The sequence below is a fragment of the Aphis gossypii genome, chromosome 2 (assembly GCF_020184175.1).
Source record: "Aphis gossypii isolate Hap1 chromosome 2, ASM2018417v2, whole genome shotgun sequence".
In the NCBI taxonomy this organism is placed as follows: Eukaryota; Metazoa; Arthropoda; class Insecta; order Hemiptera; family Aphididae; genus Aphis; species Aphis gossypii.
In genome coordinates, this window is record NC_065531.1 from 4,957,288 (window position 1) to 4,978,712 (window position 21,425).

At 26.7% G+C, this 21,425-nt stretch overlaps 1 protein-coding gene across 1 annotated transcript; it reads right to left on the reverse strand.

Annotated features, from left to right (window-relative positions):
* Nucleotides 1-1,474: 1,474 nt before the first annotated feature.
* Nucleotides 1,475-20,903, reverse strand: LOC114129780 (endoglucanase A-like). The gene is made up of 9 exons (XM_027994611.2): nucleotides 20,387-20,903; nucleotides 10,575-10,782; nucleotides 6,670-6,765; nucleotides 6,272-6,454; nucleotides 5,565-5,742; nucleotides 5,305-5,467; nucleotides 4,228-4,392; nucleotides 3,987-4,126; nucleotides 1,475-2,923 (listed from the first exon to the last, which is right to left on the reverse strand). Exons 1-9 carry the CDS (start codon nucleotides 20,405-20,407, stop codon nucleotides 2,608-2,610), a joined length of 1,470 nt encoding a protein of 489 aa, XP_027850412.1. The 5' UTR covers nucleotides 20,408-20,903; the 3' UTR covers nucleotides 1,475-2,607.
* Nucleotides 20,904-21,425: the final 522 nt, after the last annotated feature.

The window sequence follows — 21,425 nt, forward strand, 5'->3', positions numbered from 1 at the left end:
ATTAGATATATATCATATATAAAAAAGATGCATATGCTTTAAAATCCGAGCCCTACAAATAAGAAATAACTAATAATAAAAAATAACAATATTTGAATTTAAAATAATTATATTATAAAAAAATTTTAATTAAAAAATTTAATTTTTTATTTAACATTGTAAAAAACTATAGTTTAAGCAATAGATATGAGTACCTAGTGAATAAAGTTAAGTGGTAAAAATGTTTAACCAACAGTCAGAATAAATGCTTTACTCTAATAATTTTTGATATCAAATACAAACAATAATATCTCTAATATTTACTTTATGTACAAAATCAATATTATCTATGCCTAAATCAAAGTATATTATGTTCTCAATTGTTTTGTAAAAATTAAAAACCTGGAAATGTATTGTCCGCTGTAACTGTATACAACGGAGACTCTAATTTTGTTACGCATATGCAAATATGAGGGAATTGGTGTATACTTTTTCCTCCCATAATTTTTATACACATATATGACCTGTACCTTTATATTATAATATTATTTCGTTGGTATTTTAAAATATTGTTACTCTAATAATAAAGACGATTTTCCCATATTGCGTGAGGGGAAACTAATTAATAAACGATTACTACAGCAAAATAATATATTTAAGCTCAAATTACATTAAATTCTAAAAAATAAACCATCAATATAAGGTTAGTTAATATAATAATATCACACAATCGTTAAAGCTAATATTGTTCTGATAATTTGTCATATCACAGATGCGCCGAGCTCGTATACCAGGAAACTTATGTCCTGCTACTATGCTCTCTACAGTGTGTAAAGGGTCGTTTATCATTCAGCGTTATTTTTAAAATTAGTCTGCAACAAATGTCTACTATTTAAAAACTAAAAATACTAACCTGGGTATGGTGATATTGCAGATAAGAACCTATATTATATTATTTGACTGGGCTTAAGTTAAAAAATTCTTATTAAATCGTAACTTAAAAAAATGTTTAAATTATATTACAGTGAAACATTGTCCACAAACGGACACTTCTAAATGATGGAAATTTTTCTGGGGAAACAAACTACACACTTTCATGCATTTACTCTAAAACCAATGATAACATTTATCATAAATAATTATGATAAAAATTAACAAAATATAAAAATATCACATTAATTGGAGGAAATAAATGAATAGGATAGAAATGCAAGGATTAACACTTATTAACAATTTCAAATAGATCAACTGCTCTCTCAAAATCATCTGACAGGGGTCAACAGGGGGTTGTTGCCTAGGTACTTAATAAATAAAGATCACAATATAAACGTATCTATATATTACTGATACAGTAATAATATCACTATGGCCTGAATAAAAATTTATTTTATATTTTAATTTATTTAATATTAGTATTAAATTTTTTTTTAATTTATTTAAATTTATTTTATATTCGAGTTTGGATGTAGGAATGCTATATTCAGAAATACAAAAGTTTAGTTTAAATTAAATATATATAATATAATATATTTCGTAATAGTCTAAGTTTTACTACAACACATAAATAAATAACATAAAATAAAAATTATCTGACATGTTTTTATATCACCGAAGACTTGAATGATAATAACAATATATCACTGAGTTGGGACGAAAAATATACTCTCTCGCTTACAACACAAAATGCACCCACAGCTATGTAAGTGCCTAAATGTATCAGAACATTGAGTCCGGGCAGTATAGTTCCACGAAATCTATTATGCGAAACGTAATACACACCAGCGTGTCAATCTATCAGCCAAAATACTATAATATATTATTATACATTGGTGACGTCGTGGTACACGAGTCATCGATACCTACCACAAAAATATAGAAATTTCCAAAACGTTGGCGTCGGCGCTGCGTTCTACGTGCGGCTGTGGCAGGTATCCACTCCGACCGAGGATACAATATTTATATAAACTTTTATGATATAAAACCATAGGCTTTTAATAAAACCTAATAACTTTTGACCAAATACAACCGACAATATTTTTATAATTAGAGATAGGTTTTCGAACATTCATAACGTTAAGATATTCGAATAGTTCTAATCAAACAATTTGAGAAAAATCGAGTTCGATATCGGTATTAATGTAAGTACAGTAGAATACTATTTTTATTTCTCGTATTTTCCATATGGCCCTTTTAGTACCACACGATTTTATTATCGTGTTATTATTTAACAAAATTTTGAATTTCAAAAATGTAAGAAATTTTCAGTTTGGTCTCAAACAGTTAGTAAAAAAAGAAAAAGAAATAATCTTTGTAAACAAACAAATGCCGTAAATCCTCTCTTTAATTTAGTCCTCAAAAAAGAGAGAGAGAGTTTGTAAATTGAATATTTATTATCGCTCCTCCCCCTGTATGTACCACATACCTACGCGTGTATATTATGCGACTCGTCACCGTCGTCAATAATAATAATATTTTGGATGTCATGATGACGCTAGGCGGTGATCTGTTTCGCGGTCTGCGGGTTCATCGTCTCCGGTTCAAAGAAAACATATACATTTTTTATTTTTATTTTGATTTTAAGAAACAGAAATGAAATGAGGTGATCAGGCGGTGTATGATCTGGGAAAATCACGCGTCCGTCGAGTTGGATGCTGCGGCAGACGGTTCGGTCCAATTTCCGTTGAACAGCACACCGTTATCGGTGTTCAGAAGGGCCTTGTTCCGGTCGGCCTGCAGTTCCAGGTGTTTGAGCCCGGCGACGGCTGACTGAAAGCCCGCGTTGTAATCCAACGTCACCTCGTTGTAGATGTACTCCTCCCGCAGATCCTTGTAGTTGTCGTTCTCGTCGGGTCCGCTGACCAACGCGCCGTACAGCACTTGCGGATTGGGCTTGGTGCTCCGATAAGCTTCCCAGTCGCACGGAGCCGGACGGTCCATACACGAGCTGCGAACCGACAATATTATAGTTAAACGATCAGTACATATTATCAGTTAAGTTATTCATGTTAAATGTTCTTAGATTTTTATTGTAATAACATTTAACTTTTCTACGACTAAAAACTCTATATGATTACATTAATATTAATACAGTATCATAATATACATATATTATTATACATACCTATGATTAATGCGTGTATAATAAAAATACTAATAATAAACTGAATTATTTAATTTTAATTTTTAGTAAATTAACATTTTATTATCGTACATTAAAAATATATTTACAAAAATGAATATATATATTATAATAGATAACTATAAATATAATATATTATAAAGACTGAGTTCATAATTGTAATACCCATTTACTTCAATTTAAATATTAGGTCTATAATTATTTATAGAAAAAAATACCTATTGGGTCTTAAAAAAAAAAATGTAAAATTTGGTTTAATATTTAATACCATGTAGACAGTCCTGCAAATTTGCGAACCTGGATGTAAAGATTCTAAATCTAAAGAATGCTACATTTTTTAGAAAAAAAAACACATCACTATGTAATATGTATATATTATAAACATTTTTACTTAAGTAAATACATTAGACAATATTAATGATCGAAGTATGTAATTTCTCATGGCATTTGAAAAAAAAATAATTGAATGATTATAAGAATTAACAATTATCATTATAAGTACTCCGAGCAAAAGCAACTACACATACGTAAAACTATAGAGATTGATACTTATAATATTTTAAGGCGCAATAGTTTTACTTCATAATTTAAGTATTCTAATGCATGTAAATAAAATATTACTATTTACAAATAGTCAAGAAGAATGTATTTAAATCTCAAACCTTGCCAAATAAAATCTAAACGATATAACATATAGCAATACAAATAATAATATGTAATTATAGTTATGAGCGATAAATAATATTAATAGAGGCAATAGCTTAATTAGGTAATTATAATATATATATAATTAATAGGGAATTTTTTTTTTTTTTTTTTGAGATTCCCAAGAATTACTAATATATTTTTTATAAACTGTTTTCATTACCTTGCTGCGTGATGTGGTTGTAATGGGTAGTTTTTACCGAATCCTACAACGAAGCTTTGTCCTCCATCTCCCAGTATGTAGTGGATTTGTTCTTTTGCAAATTCTCGGTATTGCGTTGACATTATACCGATATCGGCAGCCTACATAAGAAAAATACAAAAATAAAACATACACTATAAAACGAGATTGATATTTTAATAAACGAATAACCACCACCTCCAAAGGAGTCTTTTTTATATACCTGCAAGCATAAAAACACGATGTTCGCAGCGTGACACAATGTACCAGATTTTTCGATGTACAACAGTCCTTTAGGCGTTTTCTTCTGAACGTATAAATTGTAGTCGCAAAAATTTTGAATTGCTTCGGTGTACTCGGATTGATTAGTTAGTTCAGCTAGAAGAGCCTAGAAACATTTTAACTGAATTAGATTTACTGAGTTATTTTTGGGAAATAAAGTATTATTAATGTTTTGTAATTTAATTATTGTGTTACCGAATTTCTACTAGAACTATTTTTTTTTAAATACTCGATCACTCTTAAGAATATTGATTCTTGTCAATCCATTTAATTTGATTTTATAATATAAAATTTGAAGAATTTTTACATCTTAATTATACTACAGAATAGTAGGTATAAAACAATAGTTTTAAAACAGAAATTAATTTATGTCAATAAAAGCAAATATGCACATGCACACGTTGATTGGTTTAAACATGAATAATTATTTGAACATCGAAGTTAGATTTTAGAGGAAACAAGGACTTAATAAATGCGTGTGAAAATGTCCCCTAGAAATTCCTAAACCTGTAAATGGCTTAGGATAAATATGCATGTATATTAAACATATTATAGTATTATGTATAATTATTAATTGTGTTATTTTAAATTAAGTTGTCCGTCTTATAACAAGATAGATACTTCCAAAATACCATATTTTTCAATAAATCGTTGAAATCTCTTTCAACATTCAGAATAGGTAACCAAATTTAAGAAACGATCATGCAGCAAACTCAAAAATCTATTTTTCAACCAATATTTTGACACGTTGAACAAAATACTTCGAAACTTATAATCCGATTCAATATAATATGATGTGCGTATTTGAGGGAACTAAAAAATTATGTGAAGTGCGTTACCCCACCAAACCCCTCCTAGTTGCACATATAGATAAAATCATAGGATCAACACCAGTGTTTTTCCCATTCTCGTATAAAATTAAATTTGATACGAATCATTTAATGTGCGATATATAAAATATCCCGTGTGTTCTATACAATTTTATAAAATATATTATAAATTTGTGTGAATTCTGCACCTGTACGCCTGCGACTTTTTTGTTATAATAAAATTCGTTCGGCCGTTCTTTTAGTCTGTACTTCATGTACATGTATTCAGCGTCTTCCAAATACTGTGACTCCTTTGTAGCTTTATACAGCCATGCCGCGGCCCATGTTAATTCATCGCCGTAATCTGTTGATCTGGAAAATTAAAATGGATTTCACATTTGAGTCCGATCAAATATCGGTAGTTGATCAAATATAATAAATCGAGAAAAAAGTGTCTATTATAATTTACTCGTAATATTGCGCCGCTCCTTTGATGGCGTCGTGGTACAGCCCTCTATACTGAGTAGCGAACAAGTACAGTTGTTTAGCGTGACTTAAGCAACTGGCGGAAAAATTGGCATCGATTTTGGTAAACACTATAGATACAGCAGAAAGAGCGGCAGACGTCTCGCCGGCCAAATCGGAACCTAAGTAAATTGAATTGGATAATAAATATGATATAATAATATATACCTAGGTACTAAACCTATATTATACATCGTAATAATATAATATGGTATATGTAAATATAAAAAAAAACTATGTAAATTTAGATCAGATTTCACTAGACATAATTTTTAATTCAAATTATATTTATTTATTATTATTATTTTTTTTTTTTGGTTAAACAAATTTTATTCGATTAAACTTATAATATAAAATTATATACCGAGAAAAATTCATCAACAAATTGAATTTTATATTTTTAATTATACTTTTATTTATCTTTTAGTTTATAAAATTCATTATATAGCATTAAAGTAAAAATATACCAAACCAGAACCTGGTCAGTGGGATTATTGATTTAAATTTTAAATTTTAAAATTAAGAACTTATGGCCAATAAAATATGACATAATAGCAAAATACACAAATTTGATTTTTATTTTCATCATTTTTTTCCTTAATTCCAATAAACTACTTGATGATAATTTAATGAATGTGATAGGTGTCTTACCTGGTCGGTTTTTGTCGATTTTGTATGATGGCCTAGACATATTCATGTCTTCTGGTCGACCCCAAAAACCTTGGTCCAGGCTAAAGTCTCCCACCTGCCCGTAGAACTCGTAGTCGCTAACGTGACACTTGATAAAGTACTCCGCGGCCCAACGAATCGAGCCTAATGCGTTTTCCCATTCGTCTATAATATATAATAATAAATAAAATAATGGTATATGATAAACAATTTAGAAATTATTTCAATTCCTATGTACTATAGTATTGCGTTATAATAATTTTTATTATTAATGTATTTTCATTCGATACATAAAATATCTAAATATTACCCTCAATGGTATACAATTTAATACAAATTAGGTGTATTATATAGAAACAAAAAACACTAAGTATACTTACTAACTTCCTCGTATGCGTCTTTATAACTCAAGTATCCCCATGCTAAAATAGTCGTCGTGCTGGCCATAGTGAAACCGAATTTCACAAAATCACCGGCTAAAAGAATAATAGAAATATTTATTAATATCTATGACTAAAAATTGGGGTTCTTGATAGTTTTATTCAAAATTAATCCGACATCGGTCTGCTGGTACTACCGTATTCACTTTAATCATTGGAGTCACGATGGCCGAACAATTCAAAGTGATTGAAAATTATTTAAAATTTAAGTTTCATAAAATTAATTAACCTCTAAGTTCGGGTAACAGTGGCGATATATGGTCAAAACTTTCGAATATGGTTTGAGTAATGATTATAAAGATAAAAACACCGATATTAGAAGGTGGTTAGTTCAATTCTACGGTTTACCATTTCTAAACCAAGTAAGTGTATTTAAGTATTTGGTACATTATTTACTTAAATCAAAGTCTGATGACGAAAGAGTGACATAACTTGCAGTATATTTGGTATATGTATAGTTACATAAGTAAAAAATCTCAGTATCATCCACCTGAAATTTGGGCTCGAGCATCAGTAGAATCGACTATTTTAGTCTATAACCAACTTAAACTACTAATGCATGCGAGTCATTTCATTCTCACTTTAATTCTCTCTTTTATATAACTATTCCAAATATTTTCATATAAAATAAAAACAAATTCAAATAGAAATATAAATTTAACTAAATAGTAAAAATTCTCTCTTTCAGTACTAACATTCTAAAAAAAAAAAAAAGAAACTCTTAGAGTTACAAACTTTAATTAATAATATTATTATAATAGTGGTCAAACTCGAATTTTACTTTTTGAAATTATATATTTATTTTTAATTATTCATATTATATAGCTGTTACGAATTAAGTATTAATTAAAGATAATTTTGTAAAAATATAGCTATTCATTTATAAAATTTTACCTGGGTGCAGTTTGCATAACGTTATCTTTTACACTTGATAAAAACTCTGATGTAATTTACGAGTATGATTTTGTGTTTACCTGTATTTTGGCGCAGTTTACAAATCACTGCATTTTTATTTTTAAAATATTTTTTTTCAATATAACCTATAATCAACGGTTATTAAAATACATAATATTGAAATTATTATTATTATTTTTTTTTTTAATGTATAAGAATTAAGAATTAAGGTTAAGTATATAAAAATAAATATTTATTATGATTAAATAATGAAACGTGTCTTCTAATAAAAATACATATTTATTCATCGTATAAAATTAAGCAAACGTACGTGAAGAGAATAACCATTACTACCGATAATCAAATATGAATTTATTGTGAAATAATTTGATGTACCAAGTGTCCATGACAATAATAAATTATAAAGGATGGTGTTTGTTTCATGTTTCTACGATTAATAATTTTTAACTATAAAAAAATCTAAAATTTATTGATAGTAAATCGTTATTTTACGAGTGAATTTTGGATTTCATAAAAATTTAAACAAAGGTAAAATTGTTTTAATTAGCCAACGTTCAAGTTCTTTTATAACTATTGTAAGCCAAACCTATGCAAAATTTTGTGTTAAATTTTCAACTCTTAGCTACTTATACAAAAATTTTTAACTACAAAGTAATTTTCAAATGCTCATGATTTTGACAAATTTTGTAAATATTTGAATTTCTAATACTAATAAAAAAAGAATTGCATATGAATTCTTATAATTTTTTAATAACTTTAAGATTAACTTAATATGAGGAATTTAATATTAAATTAAAAACATATTTTTATCGACATTTCAAAAACAAATACTGAGAAAATCAAAAATTGCAGTTGTCTATAAATAGCTCAAAAAAAAACCAGAATATTTTTAAAACATAACTGTGTATAGATAACACTTATATAAACATTTGGTGAAAATTTCAAGTAGTTACAATGATTCATTTTTGAGCTATAACCATATAAAAAAAACGTGTTTGTCGAAAATCGGCTTTGCGTAAAAATTCCCGTTCTTCCGTTACATTTTTGTTGTTTTACCAATTTTTTTAAAAACTACTGAAAACTTTTTAATTTTGACCTCTACGAGTATAATGCACTTAGAATATTCACTTTGCCATCTGAAACCACCCCTAAAGTTTTAAATTGAAATAATATTTTGACAAGTTAAGATGAACACACATCATTGTAAAATTAATACATTCATATCATTTCGTTCAGAATTTAAAATAATATTATTTTTTAATGTAATGCCTATTGATTATTTTGTATCATATTAAATTACAATTTAAATTAGGTACTTAACATTTATACACATAAGACAATGTAAAATATAAATACAACCAAAGGATAAAAAAACTAATATAAATCTTTTGTTTTTTATTCATTAGTGTAAACCTTTAATGATTGTGAAATCAATATAAAAATACTAATTCAATAAACAATACTCAGATCTAATGATTAAAATTTAACTGCAATTAGTAGAAAACTGACTATTATTTTAAAAAGTTAAAATAATTAATATTTAATTGGATAAATATCATTTAGGTAGGTGCCACATTCATGCAAATTTCAAGGCCTAAATCGCCATTTCATAAAACTAATGTCACTGTTAATTCTAACAATAATAAAATTTGCTAAATGTAAGCTAGTTGTAATAATAATTAATAAATATGTTTATATAATTTTTTATCGTTGTTGATCTTCATCACCACAGTCGTTTGTATAATATATATTATTATTTATTATTAATAATGTCGATAACGCATTTGATTGAAAATATGTTGATGAAATAATAATTGAATTGTGTTAAAAGCGAACGTCTTCTCCGTAAACAAGACGATGTCGTGTACATCCTAAATCATAATGTAAGAATATAACAACACGATTGCAAAAAAAAAAATAATTATTATTATTGTGAATTCTGACGTTTTATACTCCTATAGTAATTATATTATTCTGATGCAGTCCTTGACATTCTTCTTGATCAAAGATTTCTCAAACGATTTTCATATTTCTAATAAGTTATAACTAATAAAATCCTAGAGTTATATCACATTTATTACAGTAATATTATGCATTGTAATTTTATCATTAAAATGCCAGTGCTCAAAAGTATCTATATAATATTTTCATATTTTCATTCTTCATTAAAGCAAAGTATAATTTATAGCAGGTACTACAGTGATACAAGTATAAAAAGTTTGCTTTTAATAGCCGATTCCGTGGACTTCGATGGCCATAAACAATATCTCTAGGTTAGGTAATCTCTAATATGTTTTATTTTATAAATAATGAATTATTAAGCAGTATGAAATTCACAAATCTGATTAACCAATGGCAATTAATATACAAAAAATATACTAATTTCTACTAATTCTTCATCTATGACCAATAGTAACCATAGATATATAAACAAAAATGTGCATCGTAAATATTAAAATCCCTATTTAAAAACCTCTCTGGGTTGGATCTATCGGGACCAATCTAAATCAGATGAATCTAAATCACCCAGGGAACTAATCAAACACACACACAAAATGTCATCAAAATTCCATCATATAGGAATGCATAAAGGACATACAGACAAATATTCATTTTTATATAATATATAAATTTGTCTGTGGCAAAGCGTTAGTAGCTATGTAGCCTAGGTATATACGTATATACTTTGCAAAATTAAAAGGTATTGAAAACAATTCAGAAAAAAATTCACTACTAAAAATTGTGACGGTTTTGTCAAGTATAGTTTATATTTTCGTTTTATAAGACATGTTGTGGGATACTAAATGACATAGAGTCATAGTTCGTAGAGTTTATTATACGTGTGGGTATTATAGGCGTAATTGTTATTCCTATTTTTAAACTGGAGCCTAAACGCTTTGCGGTGATCATTACTTTAGTTGTAAATTTACCATCATAATATCCTCCGGATAAATCTTCGCCATTCTGTCCTTTGTCTGAGGTCGCAGAATCGGATCGCCACGGGATGCGGTTGTTGGCAGGCAGGTGACCCGACCTCTGCGCTTCGTAGAACATGAGTGACAACCGCAACACCTCATCGTAATTGTAACATCTCGCAACGCTGGCTAAGAAGAACGACGCCAAAATAACACGATTCATCTGTAGGACATATATGATAAATAATTTGAGTTAAAAATATTAGAGGTATTATCAAAGTTACGATTAAAATAAAATGAATATAATATTAAATATTATTTATAGGATGTAACTCGTCTATTTAACAAATGTAATAATTAGGGTTGAGGATCTCTAGTATTTAAAAATCTAAAAATATGTATGCACTTATGCACTTAAAAATGATGAAATATACAATTAAAATATGCTTGAAAAATGTATTTTATTTTATTATTTTATCTAATTATAATATTTATTATAGAGAATCACTAAATTTCGAAACATAACTTTTTAAACGAAAAGCCAATGGTTATTTTCCTTCGGAATATTTGAAAATTATTTGAATTACGTGACGAAATAATTTCATGCAGTGCGCGCATTGATAAAACGAATACTCGTCAAAATATGACTGAAAACTAAAGTTCACTTTCCTATACTCATTTCGATTGTATAGGTTTATTGTCGGTAGATAATAAAAATATTATTTATAAATGGAAAATTTAATTTTTTTCTTATTTTTTGTTTAAGCTAATTTAAGAACTTATTTCGAAAACTGCCAAATATATTCTTAATTTTTCTAATATACCTAAATATGCATTTTTATGCAAAATAAAATTTTAAATTTTATCTCCTGGTGTTATGAAACACATTCATTGATCATTAGAATTTTTTTTACCAATCTTTCTAAAAAAAATATGAAAAACTGGAAGTTATCAACCCTAGTAATAATAATGTAAATGCAATAATGTCAAATAGACTAGTTACACATTGACACTGTTTAAATATTTTTAAGAATAATACGAATGCATTTATTGTTGAATTGCAAAACAAAATTGGTGATCACGAATATAAAATTACAAATGGCTTATACTATATTTATGATAACGATTAATAATAAATAAATTAGTAATGTTAATAGATCCAAAACCTAAGTGTGTAAAAATAAAAAACACCTTAACTTCAGTATATTTGTATTTTTTGTTCAATTTTAGCAGAAGTTGAAGATACATTCAATTTAATTCTCTCTTAATTTGACAGAGAGTATAAACTTAAGAAATGAGAATAAATTTGTCATTTTCAGAAGATTATTAATTTTATTAATTATGTAGATACCTACCTGTACTTAAAATAATACACGTTATACTATTATACCTACCATATAACATCAAAACAACATTTTTGAATTAAAAAAAAATAATAATAATAATAAGGACCATTCGAATAACTTGTTAGACATTATGACTTTCGCAGTATTACTTTTATTTACTGAATCCAATGATTGGTTCAGAAGAGAACAAATAAAAATAAAAAATAGATAATAAAATTAAGGTATATTAAACAAATTTCTATGATATAAATAAAAATATATTGTAGGTAACTTCACAGATTTCTGGTTGAATTCGACTATTGTTCGTACTTCGTATTACTATACTAAATTGAATTGCATTTAAAAATTAAAATAAAACATGATATAAAAATATTATCGTAGTGTCACGGACCTCGGAGATTCTCGCAAACTAATATTATTGGGCACATACGTCTGAGAGTACATGACTGATAGGGCAATTTTCTTGACTATTGTCAAACTAATGATTCATAGAAGCTAAAAGCGATGATTAATGTACGCGAGTATTAATTATAAATATATCAGGGAAAACAAATATGAAAACGTTCAAAGCGCACAGTGATTAATTATCGTTTAATGTATTTTTCTCATTCGTGTCCCTCGTTGGCACTCGATAGCAACAAGTTACGAACGAAAATCGTACACGATTCGTCGGCTAAAACAATACGTTTTCCTAGTAAAGCGTTAATCACTTACACACAGTGTAGAAACCATCAATAAAATCCAATAGGATTCATTGCTTCGGCATAATGTCATTACTAATGATATTATATAATAATCATGATCATCGTGATATGCAATTTTCAACTTCCATATTTCACGTATAATAATATGTATATTGTGGTGAATGTCGTAAACGCCGTTCATCACTTGCATGCAGCATTTTTACACAAAAATATTATTTTGAACACGAACAAAATGTACTAACAAAAATCCTTTTCATCTAGAAGTTTTAAATTGAAACTATTATCATATTGTACTATATTATATCCCAGTATCTCCTAAAATTTTGGAAATTTCCACGTTATAGGTACTTTGAAAAAAATCCACATCTTCACTGATATGATTATAATATTGTATACGGGGTTGAACGCCGTCGATATGTTTAACATAACTGAATGTCCATACAGGCGATTACGTACTACGCATATTTTTATTAGGAAACATTAAGATGTTTCAATGTTTGAAGAGGATGTCATCATTCAACACTCTATTATATTTTTTTTTGTTGTTTCCTCCATCTCTGATATACGCCTAACAAGTAAAGGTTTGTTCTGCAGGAATAAACATGTTTTTATGTTTCTAGCTTTTTAAAATGCTCATAATATTATCTTGCTTAAGATTTCAATATCAATAATAGTCTATGAAGTATCTTGGATCATTCCTTGGATTTTTACCTCTAGGTATGATAATATTTATGGAATTATTATTGCAATATCAGAAATGACTTAGATTGTTTTATTTTAAATATTGTAAATAATTTTAAATTGAATTTCATAACTTAAAAATTAATATTTCTTTCGTCAACATTTTATAAGTTTTTATTGATAGAAATTATTTTTAGTTTACATTATTTTTATGACTTATATGTTGTGGGTGGAACTATAATCAATGGAGCTAAAAACTAGTTATAAAATACAGCGTATGTAACATAATCATAAATAATTATAATACACCGAAGTCTGCGACAAAAATATTGCGTCCTTCACAACAGGTTCGGTGGATGTGACAATCACCCGTTAATTTATATGAGATAATATTTTAATACCCTAACCTCTCACTCTCGCAGATTTGGACACACGATTTTAAGATTGGGCTGTAATTATTTATGTTTAAAATGAACGATTTCTAAACGCCCTGTGACACGTCATATTTCACGGTAGTAGTTTTTTAATATGCCGTAAATTATGGCGCTTGATCATTGTATATTGCTGGTATTAGTACGTTGTGTCGTTGTCTGGACACTAATGGCAAAGTGTAGCTGAACTTGTATAATATGTTTATCACCAGAAAACGAGTAATGGAAAAACTATTACATTATAAACAGTGATTGTTTGAACTTAAAGGAACAACTAATTTTTTTTTTTTGAAAAAAAAACAAACTAATTTACACTATTTTTTGATTTCTCATAATATCTATGTTTATAAAAATATATTTTGATATTTCTGAAATAAATAAAATCAAAAATTATTGATCTTTATGAGGATTTTTATAAAATAGTTGTCGGAAGAATGTTCATTGCCATTTAAATCTTTCGATAACCATACTGTCGGAGTGGTATATACCTATTTATATATTTATAACTATTGTTAGAAATAAGTATTTAAGTAAATATATTTTAAGCTTATATGTAGGAAATATAAATGAAATTTGTGTAATACATAATTAAAATATCTTTGGACGCTTTATCTGTCAATAAACTAAACAGACATAAGGTGGTGGTATTAGAAATTATTTAAAACAAAACAAATTACAAATTGAAATATCAACCAATGTACAGTAAATATTAGCTTACAACTATTAAATCTGATGAAAGATCTGAAGGACGAGACGCAAACCAGAAAACTTAATGTATCTAAGTCTCTACTTCAAAAGTTGCTAGGACATATGAAAAAGGAAAAACTAACGCCTTCGCCAGATTTGAAAAAAAAAAATGTATTTTTATTCTTTATTTTCATTTTATTTTCGCTGCATTCGTATAGTTATTGCTAGATTTAATAATTACATACCAAATAATAATTTATATCTATATATTTATTCTTTATATCTTTATATTTATATTGGAATTTTTCTTTTTCATTTAATTTTTTAATTTACAAATATTTTCTATTTTTTCCGGTAGTTTTTTTTTTTTTTTTTTAACGAAAATATTTGTCAGCGAATCGATTTTTTTGTATGCACGCGTTTTTCTTTTTTATTGTTTATTTTAATTTTAAGTCAAATATTTTAACCTCCAGATATCATAATATAATCGAGTAAATTCTATAATAGGTATTTAATTAAATTTCAAATCGTTGGATCACTGTTTTAATATATTTGATTGTAAATCATATCAAACATTATATTTAACTGCATTTGAATTCGGTTACAAAAACTTATATGGTATAAAAAAAAATCATAATTATATGTGTTTGATGTAGGATTTTGGGCAATATGAAAAATTTTGTTGTTCTAAAACTCTCAGACAATGGTCAAATTCCTCTCGAACTCTACGGTTAACGCGTAACATAATATTTTATGTAATTAATTTACCGAGGTGGGCGCAGTGTGGTTAATGTCGACAATGGTAACACGAGATTTGAGAAAAATAACAGTTATAAAGTACTCGACTACACTACGGGTATTTATTTATTTAGTTTTTACAATCGTACTCATATTATAGCTATTCACGTACGTGGTTTACCACAATATAAAACGAAAAACGTAAAGAAAAAATACCTGTATTTAAAGCATAATTTAGCTTTTAATATAACAAAAGAAAAATGTGATGTATACATTCAACGTGTTAAAAAAGTGAATAATTGTACCTATGACTTTAAATTACGGGGAAGACAATGATTTTTATTTATCTTTATTTGTAAAGAAACAAAAATATAAAATAACGATTTCATTATGTGGTCTGTAATTGTAGATAATCACTCCGAGTGACCGAATGCGCGACGTACCTTCTTTTGTAGGGAGGTTCTTTTGATCATTACTTAACCATAAGCTCAATATTTCAAAAAGTATTCACGTTTTTGAAAATATTTTATTTAAAAGTTAATAAAAAAAATATTTTTATCTTTATCATTTAAATGTTTTTTATTGAACGACTACAATATATTATTATATTTTTAAATTTATGTATTTTAAGCAGAATATTTATCATTATCATTTAGTTACGTTATGTAAAGTATCACTTGATGTTTACATATATCTTCATATTACCTAATATTTGATAAAATTATTGTGTTTTTAAGTATTTAACTTTTATTTATAATTTAAATAATTAAACACATGCCATAAAACAGAATTATAGTTATTACATACGTTTACTGGTAATAACTTAACAACACGTATAACACATGTATAAACACTTTATAATAATCACATCATTAAGATTTATAAGTATTAATAATAATATTGTTTGAATAATTTAATTAAATATATTAAATGCTATTAATTATCCGAATTTTTAATGATGGTTGTAAGAGTTTGAAAACATAATAATTTAATAAAAATTATAGGTATTATAAATAATAACAGCAGAAGGATTCTAAATATTATAAAATTAAAATATGATTTTTGATAAAAATGAAGATACAAATATTTTATGAAAATTATCAAACAAATGAGTAATAAATTATTTACAACTTATAAGTTGGTACTTAAAATGTGAATAAACGGATCCGTAGCACAGGAACACTTCGTCAAATTATAATTTTAATTTTCCGATCATCTGAATTTTAAATAATTATGCTATAGCTATAAAATATTATAACTAAATAACTACCCGTTCAAAATGAGATTGTTATAACATTATAATTATCAAAAATAAATTCTACTTCGAATATAAAAGATATAAATATTGAATTTGGCATAATGAAAAAAAAAAGATTAATACTTTTCGAAATAATGAATATTTTAACTAGTAATAGCTAAGCCACTAGCTATAGATTCACAAGGTGTTGGATATTTATTTACTTAAATCTTCTATAAAATTACTGGGCTTCACTGAGACAAACTTATATGGAGGCCAAAGGTTAGGTAATCTAAAAGGCTTATCCACCCCTCTTTGGATTTGTTGTTTATTATTTATTTATTTAATAGTAAATAGTTTACTATTTACAATCCATACATTTAAATTATAAATAAATTTGTTATATTATTATCAAATTATATATATGATATATTATATACTAAAACTATAATTATATATTTTCTAAAAATAATATAGGTGGGCTACCTATATTTATACTCAATTAAAAATTTTTGATTCGGGTCCGATAGTTATGTTATCCACACAATTGATTGTATTTAATTTAGAAGTACGGTTAATTACATTATTATAATAGTTGTTTATTTGTTTGCAATGTTGTATTGAACATGATTCAGTTTCAGATTTAATTTTAGAGACGTTAATAAACTATAGCCACTGCAGTCGTACAACATACAGTTTAAATAATGAATATTTGTCGTTTCACAAGAAGCCAAGAGGAAATATTAATTAAATATTATCCGCATCAATCGGAATTATAATTGCAGCAGATTCCAGTTTAACACCTACACGGGAAAGTATATAATATTATGTCATATCACATTTACGTTGAGACTTTTAGGTTTAAGCGTAAGTAAGAAAATAGAATATTACCTATATATATATTATATATATATCATAGTGATTCGATTTCACATAACGAACCGTTCAATTAAGTTACGTAAGTATAATAACTTAACAGTATTATACGCATAAATAGGTACGTAAAATGAATGAAATCAGAAATAAACAACTGAGGCGTGTATTTGACTATATTTCAAAGAAATTGAGACTACTGATAATTATAGGAGACAGACAGTTCTAGTATCACTAGATTTGTTACATAGTACTTTTTACGATGTTCATATTTCATATCAATATTAAAAATTCTCTGAATTCGTCGTTAGAAATATGATATTTTTTATATATTTTGTACTATTTTTGTTTTTGAATTCCACAAATAAAAAAGGAATTTTTATTAAAAACTATGAATTTCTTAAATATTAAGAGCGCTAAAGTATGCCCTATTAGTATATAATATTGTAACTTAAAAGCTAAGTTTTTGACAGACTTATTTATTATTAATTGTTAATTAATTGAATACGAATAAAATTTATTTAATCTCTGTGTTTTACCAAAATCTAGAAATCTTAAACTTTTTAATAGTTTAAAAAAAGAACACTATATGACACTTTTTTCAATTAATGATGAAATTTTAATAAATATATTTAAATACGACTATAGTTGTGTTAAGTAATTTTATGTATTACGCTATGTTCTTTTGTGTGAACATTTTGACATTACTTATTCCTATAACTTTAAACTTTTTAAGTAGTAAAGAATAATAACTCATTAAATTGATTACATTTTTAGAATTGGGTAATTAATTAGAATATGATAAAACAGTAAAAACAATAATAACATAAACATTAAACATAGGTGCATGTTGTATGAAAAACATGAAAGTTAATTTACAAATTTTTTGCAGTTATGAGTTTAAAACGGACCCTTTAAAAGTTTAAAATATTTGTTTTTAAAATCACGTTTTAAACATTGTTTAAAGATGACATTTGTGTTTTAGAGATCACAAATCATCGAATTATCTATTATGTACAAATTTTAAAATGTGAAAAAGAACTGAACTTGAGAGTTATATCTACGGAATACAGACAGACGACTTGAACTCGAATTTAATATGATATTTGTATAACTTAAATGATTTATTTTCATTTATTTCAAATTCGAAATGATTGGACAATACCATTTATCAGTGACAGTGTACTTAGAAATAGTAATGACTGACGTAATTTCAGAATTGGAAGTTCGAGCGGCAAAATACCTATTAACTTAAATTTTTTTTAAATTCCTAAATGCATACATAAATAAATGCATTTTTTCTTGATATTTTTACTAACCACTATACAACATTTTGTAAATTCAGAACCTATAGTACGTGTAGCTTATTATATTTTATTAGGTACTTCATAAAGTAAATAATAACTACTAATTCATTTAGATTTTTAAACAAAACCTTCAATTTTTATTTTTCTAATACTGAAACTATTTTAACACAACAATTAATTTAATATTTACATAGCTTTGAATTTTTTTATAATAAAATATGTGTAAATTTTCCTTACTTGATCTAAACGCACAGAAAATATATAGTATACAAGTAAAGTTACACAAATATAAAGTATACAAGACCATTTTCGAAGGATTCAAGGTGTTTTTTTAACAATTAGATAATGGATGATTAAAAAAATGTATAAATTCCTTTTCTATTTCAATTTTAGGTACCTATTCCATTATGTATTATTAATTACTCATTTGAACGAGCATGGTAAAAGTATAGAAGATTATCGAAACTCGTCTGAATATCTAAGACGTACATGGTAAACAATTATCGAAAATTATTTTGAAATAATGGTAAATAAAAATATATTTAGCATATTAACCTCGTCGGCGCAATGATTTTTGAAATGAACGTCTCACAATACAAATATACAACAGGTAATTTACTTAATTAATTGTCGATGAAGAAAACTTCTATTTATAAAATCCTATCAATCGTATGATTATTATAGAATGTTATCATAGTTTTAAAAAGTGTATTAAATAGTAGGCAATATACGTCATGTCCTTAAGATATTACTATGTTAATAACAAATTGGAAAGTAGTAGAATTTTAGATTATTCAACCGTTATTATTTTATTACTGATAATATCTAAATATATTTTTTATATATATTCACATAGCTACATATATTTACAAATTTACAGATTTAAATAATATAATTTTATAACGATCATTGTAAAAAAATATGTTGTATGTATTTAAATTAAATTAAACTTTCTAAAGCTATATGTATACTTCCTAGTGAAAAATCAATGGATTTTTAATCGAATATTAAACGTGACAGAAAATTTAAATAAATAAATTACAATTTATTTTCTATCATATTCATAATACAACATTTTTAAAGATTAAAAATACATTTTTTCTATTAAAAAAGCGTCATTTTAATATTATTTACCTTCCCTATAAAAATAAGAATAATAATAAATAAACTCAACGATGTAATAATATAAATAATACATTTTGTGTACATTCAATTAAAGTAAATATATTGAACTAAAATCAAAATAAATACACAAATCTCCACTTTTGAACTAATGTACAATGGAAATCTTATACAAATACCTATTCTTCAGATGTCATAAACATACGTTATTATATTATTAAGTAATCTTCCTATAACACTCCGAATGACGTATTCTAGTTTGTTATACTTATAACAACATATTAAAAAAGAATGTACATTTAATTACTATTGATTTTTAAAAGTCAATTGAATATACAATACAAATTTCCCTGCACAAAGTTTCCGATACATAATTTCTATGAAATTTAATTGCATCCGCGATGATAAAAAGTTTAACCAAAATATTAGTAAAAAAAAATGTGTTTATATTCAACGAGTGATTTAATGATATGAAAATAATAGTATGTGTATAATATTATTTATTATTGACATGACACAATGTGGTTTTTTCAAAATCTATTGATTTAACGACTAAAATATAACTTTTTATGTGTATTTTGTATAATTATTTTCTAAAAAAAAACGTATATTAATATTTCACATTACATGAGTATATTAAACCTTAAATATTAGTATATTTATAATTTATATATGATAATCACAAAAATAAAAGGCCTTACCACGGTCGTAATGTACCGCATGGCCAAGTAGTGACTGGTAGGTATAGTGTGATGTTCACGAAACAATAACAACTGAATGAACTTAAACGTAAACTTTAACAACACTGTGTAGAGTATAGCTATCCCAATAAATGATTAGACTGCCGTGGAGGTTTGCGGACGACGATGACGATGGCGACGACGGCGGAGAAGGCGATGCAAGTCCTGCATGACGTGAAAATAATACAGCGATTGAATGCGATAATAATATTATTATTGTATGGTGCAGGAAAACAACAACGACGAAGACTACGATCGGTCGGGGAAAAAATTAAACGAAAATAAAATAAATATACAATCTCACGGACGGTGAGAACGACGACGACGATGGCTACGACGACTGTGGAGATAGACTCGACCAAATAATAATGACGGCGGCGACTTAGTCGAGAAGACGGACGAGTAAAATATAATCGAACGCTGTTGCGGCGGCGGCGACAGGAGAAAAAATAATAGACGCGGCGGTAGTGGCAGCGGTGGCGGTGGCGGCGTCGGAACTGTCAAACAAAGCAATCCGTTCGCCGCCAGAACGATAGGTATAGGTATTTGACTATTTTTATATAGAACGGGGCGGTTGCTAAACGTTCAAATCAGCAAACGCAAACGATGGTTCCGCGGCAGGATCGAAATTATCAATTTATTAAGATGCACCAAAAGATTCTTTTACTACGTCTTATTAGTACAATAACGTTTAACGTATTGGAAAATATTACTTTTACACATATAATTATTTTAAATTATTATGAGACAAACGTGTTTTAAGAAAAAAATTTTTCGCTATTTTTGTTTTTTTTTTCACCATGCGCCTTTAACTTTGTATTTAAAAGCAGAATATCATTGAGAGTATTCCGGTGTGTAGAAAATCAAATTTCGGGGCTAGTAGCTATTATTATATTAAGTTATATAGCTAATTATAAGATATTTAACGGTTTTGGATAAGCAGTGGACAGATGTTTTTCGGAGTACCCTTCTGACATTTCATACATATTTATATTTTAAA

Bases quoted from the DNA above. Each gene is read 5' to 3' on its own strand.
- LOC114129780 (XM_027994611.2), bottom strand. From the start codon at position 20,407: ATGCGGTACATTACGACCGTG. The intron at 5,743-6,271 runs GTAAGACACCTA...CAATTTACTTAG, and splicing joins AATCGACAAAAACCGACCAG to GTTCCGATTTGGCCGGCGAG. The intron at 5,468-5,564 runs GTAAATTATAAT...TTAATTTTCCAG, and splicing joins GGAGCGGCGCAATATTACGA to ATCAACAGATTACGGCGATG.